At 43.4% G+C, this 4661-nt stretch overlaps 1 protein-coding gene across 1 annotated transcript in view; it reads right to left on the bottom strand.

Moving 5' to 3' along the window:
- Window positions 1-640: 640 nt before the first annotated feature.
- The window catches only part of LOC104078175 (protein cramped-like), a gene marked incomplete at its 3' end in the record, with an annotated part of 25985 nt that continues 21964 nt past the window's right edge, over window positions 641-4661 (bottom strand). The window contains exons 7-9 of the mRNA XM_009579718.1: window positions 4206-4329; window positions 2987-3068; window positions 641-1906 (exon numbers count right to left, since the gene is read on the bottom strand). Coding sequence (XP_009578013.1) covers window positions 641-1906; window positions 2987-3068; window positions 4206-4329 — 1472 coding nt within the window. The remainder of the gene's footprint in view (window positions 1907-2986; window positions 3069-4205; window positions 4330-4661) is intronic.

The following is a 4661-nucleotide window of genomic DNA, read 5'->3' as shown; positions in this document are numbered from 1 at the left end:
CAAGAAGGAAAGCAAGTTCATTCCCCGTTGTCTGCCTAAGGAAGAAGATATTTTTCTGGGTCTGTTAAACAACTATCCTAGAGTCTGGGAACTTTTCAAAAATCACTGTGGCAGGCACAGTTATATTGGCTATGCTACCCCAAAGAAAAAAATTCTTTTCACATTTACACTTAGTGCAACTTGAACTATATAAACATTGGAAATTAAGGGCTGCAGTTTTCATGTGGAATATTAATCTCATTTCGGCTCACTTTGTCATCTAGGCTCCATTTCCTGCAAAAGATCCCTTCCAAATTGGGCTGTTTTACGGTTCTATGAACCTGAGAGAATAGACGGCACCTACCCAACCTAACATCATGACTGATCTTTTCAGTAGTCACATGAAACGTTCACTGTAATACCATTGAGACTCACAGCAAACCAGAAACCAAAACGTAGTGTAAAAACCAAATGCAGCATATTGAGGAGAAGTCCACTCTGTAGTGAGCCGGGTTGTGTTGGTTTTTTTTGTTTTTAAACACAGGAATCTTCAAGATCTTGACAAGGCTGGTCACCGATTTACTACGAAAACAGGACTGGGCAATTATTCCCCAGATCAAGTAAGAGTTTAGCATCTGGAGCATGAACAAGAGCTACTTACTGGTTTGGGATTGACTTCAGTAGAGATGAGTTTTAAAAGGCAGTTTAGGAGTCTCTGCTTGTGAAAGGTGGTACATGCAGGAAGAGCACTTGACTCAGAAGTTTGCTCCCTAGCATCCTGGGTTTCTGGCTCCAAGACAGCCAACCAGTCATATTCCAGCTGCAACTTGTTCGGTTTGCCCATCATGAGGTAGACTTCAGCCAGCGTAAGGCTCTCAGAAGTTCGCAGACTCCATCCTTCTTCTCTAACCTGTTGAGAGAGCCGGCTTGGGTCATCCTTGAGAGACTTTGTACTAGATTGTCCCTGAGGTGGAGGTGGAAATGAGGAGCCCAGCTTCTCTTGAGAATCCTCCATTACTGCATCTGTTATATCCTTGGTACAAGCATCAAGCTGCTGGCCCTGGCTGTAGCTAGCCTGAGTTTCGTATCTGGATGGGCCACTGCCGGGTGAAGCCACACCACCTCTTGGTAGCTGTGAATAGGAGTCAGATGTCTCTGTGCTGCTCCCGCTTGGAAAAGCCACAGGAGAAGTATCACCAGCTGCTAGAGTAGAGTCCTTCCCATGCAGTTTGTCTGTGCAAGAACATTTCTCTGGGACGATCAGGTCCTGACAGGACTTCATGTACCGTGGGAATGGATCAAGCAGAGAGAGCTCCTCCACATCAGGGATCTTACTGCAAGCACAAGCTGTGCTGCACAATGGTAGCACAGTTGCTTGGTCACTAGCCAGGGCCTCCCTGCCCTCCACACAGAAGGCCACTGAGCTCAGCTTTTCGTGGTTCCCTCCTGGATCTTGAAGTCCAGAAGGCGGTTTTTGGAGACAATTAGTGATGCCGAGATTTGAGGCTGTTCCTTCCACCAGGCCAGTCTCTGGAGCCCCATCTTCAGTGCTTGCAGAAACTTCAGCTGTGGGCTGAGAGGTTCTGCTTGACTCTGTAGTGCTCTCTGCCCTTCCAACACCCTTACCTTCTGTTCCCCGCGTGTATTTTAGCTGTCCCCTAGCTGTCCCCTGACCACTCTGTATGCCTAAGATTTGTGCAGGGGGTAGTAAGTGAGAGTCTTTCGTGTTCTGTTTGCATTTGCCAGTTTCCTGCCAATGAACTGTGCAGAAAGCCTTGGAGTGGACCACTCTGGCTACCCCAGGCAGTGGAGTGAGTGTACAATTCTCTCCTGGAAAGAGATGGAGCATCACTTTCTCCTCTGAGAAGGTGCCTCTTGTTTCCGAGTCTCTGGAGTCTTGAAGCTGCCGTTCTTCTAGTGTTTTACGCTAAAAAAAAAATGTGTCAAAGAATACAACAATCATCTGCCCCTTCCAAACAAGCACCTGGTAGCCTATTTTGCAAGTTTTTAAAAAAAAAAAAAAGAAAACCAAAACAAAAACCAGTAGCTGATCAAGGACATGTTCTCTATTCAGCATAGACATGAAGACTCTACGATCAGAAATTAAGTCTTTTTGCAGTAATAAGGACTACACTGAAGACCTGCTACAAGCACAAACTAAATCTCTGTTCCAGACAAAATTACTTATCTCTGCTTCACGCACCATTGTAATTGTAAAAAAACCCAACCAACTAATAAACCCCAACAAAACAAGCAAAAACCTCAACGTCACTGCATAGCAAAACAGACTCCCCTTTCTGTGCAGTAACCTCCATCTTACATGTTTTGACATCCTTCTAAGTTTCAGGTACTATGCTCCTACTTCTTTCAGGCTCACAGATTAAAAAGAAAAGCCTGAATTAAAGGACTAAAAAGAGGATACAGCATACCAGTCAAAAGGAGAACAGAATGGCTGTTAACTGACAAATGCTTCTACTCCATGGATCAAAGTTCAGAGGTAGGGATATCTCTAATGTTGTATGGCTCAGACAGCATATAGATACATATCTATATACATACAGGTAGCAGCAGCTACCTAGACAAGAAGCTTAAGCCTTCATTTGGTGAAACTGCATAAAGCAACTGGAAAGATCTGTCCTTAACCTCTTTGCTGAAACCGGAAACAAAATCGTCAGTTATTATCCAGGCTCCTGTGGTGGTCACCCATCTATAATGAACAGACTAAGCACACTCTTTAAGAAAATTAAATAAAAGGCAGGGAGCTTCGTTTATTATTAACTAGCTTTTCAAGGCATCATAGTAGAGAAAAGTTGAGGTAAAAGTGGAGTATTATGGGATTTCCCATGAAAGGCTCCGTTAGTGATCTTGAGATACTGACCTTTACTAAGCATGGGCTGGTAAATTTATGAGGTAGAATTACATTTCCAATGCAGAAATGAACTTAGAATAGGAAGCGAATTGCTCCCAGGACACAGCATACAGAACAGACTAAGCAGAAAAAGGATACCACACGCACTTCATGGAGAGCCCACTTCTGCTTCAGGAACTCTATGAGGCTGGAGACCTTCCGATGTAATTCCACAATCATCCTGTATGCAAGATAAACAAAGCAAGGGAACAGAGAAAAAATGTCAGAAGTTCAAATCACAGCCTCGATGCTAGAATGGGAATTAAGGGAAGAAACTGGCATTCTGTTTCAAGCACAGAGAACACACCTACCACTCCCAAGCTCGGTTGGGGCGGGGGGCGCGGGGGGAGAAAAACAAAACCATGTTATCTTGCAACTTTAAATCTAGGTAACTCACAACTGAGAAAGATCTAAAAGCCTGTCAGATAAATCTGATTCCCATGATTCAAGATACTAGTTTCTCCAGATGGAAGGAGAAGATAGGAAAAGATGGCAAGATTTAGCTAAACTGCAAAACTGCAGGCAAGGCACAAAGCTACCACATGAAGTATAGAAAGAAAGAGAAAAAGAGGCACAAAAAAAAACCCCAAACATTTACTTTTTGCTCTCAAAGCATTTTACAAAATAAACCTAATGCTAAAAACCTTCATTCTCCTCTCTGCATGATCTTTGGTCATTATACTGAAGTACTCTACTTGAAAGAACAATCAACATCACAGAGGCCTTGTGTTTTCTGCCCTGAGTTTTGGACTAGACCTAAGTACTAGGATGAACAGCCATTGATGATGCTGAAACAACAGAACCAACTACATTTTGCAGGGAGGAGATTAAGCTACAAATACCTTCCTTTCTGCTAGTATCACTGTATTGCAGTTGACATTTTCAGAGTCTTGGTGCAGGCGCCTCTGACCATCGTTCTACTTCCCTCCCCTGTGCCTCTGTCTCATGGTACATTCAATACAAATTTTAGCAGAACTAGCGCTGCATATCTCTATTTTACTTGCACTCTGCTCTGACAACAGGGTGTAAGTGGCATGAAGTATATTCATCTTCAACTCTAGTAGCTCCTATCATTACTCAAATTAAAAGATGTAAAGAACAATGGTAGTCTAAATTTCAAGTCTGATGTCTCACGTTTACAACAATCAGGTACTCTGGTTGGACAAAGCCTTCAGAATAAGTACATTTAGGCAAACTGCATTATCAGAAATGAACGGTCCAGTTGGCAAAGAGAACCCTGAAGAAAGAGGAAGATGCTAGAATGCTGCTCACATATTTCCCTATTCTATTCTGAGCACCACAATCAATTCTTCATTACCTCAGCCGTGGATTCTGGGCAAGACTCTGTACTCGAGCCCATGCATGATTATTTCGTGGCTGCAGTTCCACAGGGACCTTGAGAGGAAGACGTACTGGCTTCTGGTCCTCTTCATCACTAACGCCTGAAGGGAGATGAAGCACAAAGGGCATGGGTCAAAGCAATGACAACTCAGTCAGAACACTATATGCTCAGTTACGTGAAAAAACAGCATTACAGACATCAGGATCACCTACAGACAACTTAGGCAGCTCAGCTTCACCAGTGGAGCCTGCTTCCTTAGATTACCTCCTGTTCCAATATGTTTATTTTTTTCCTTGGACACTGCAGTGGTACTGGAGCTTCCAGTTGAGCAAGCAGTGTCAAAATCAGGTGGCTGGAAACTTTGAACAAGTACAGTATTTCAGACCTTTAAACAGCACTGATTCTACTTATTGGTGGGGGGAGGAAGAGGAA

This window comes from Fulmarus glacialis, unplaced genomic scaffold (assembly GCF_000690835.1).
Source record: "Fulmarus glacialis isolate BGI_N327 unplaced genomic scaffold, ASM69083v1 scaffold13436, whole genome shotgun sequence".
NCBI lineage: Eukaryota > Metazoa > Chordata > Aves > Procellariiformes > Procellariidae > Fulmarus > Fulmarus glacialis.
Note: the sequence above shows the minus strand (reverse complement) of the source record. Positions and strands in the feature narration are given on the sequence as shown.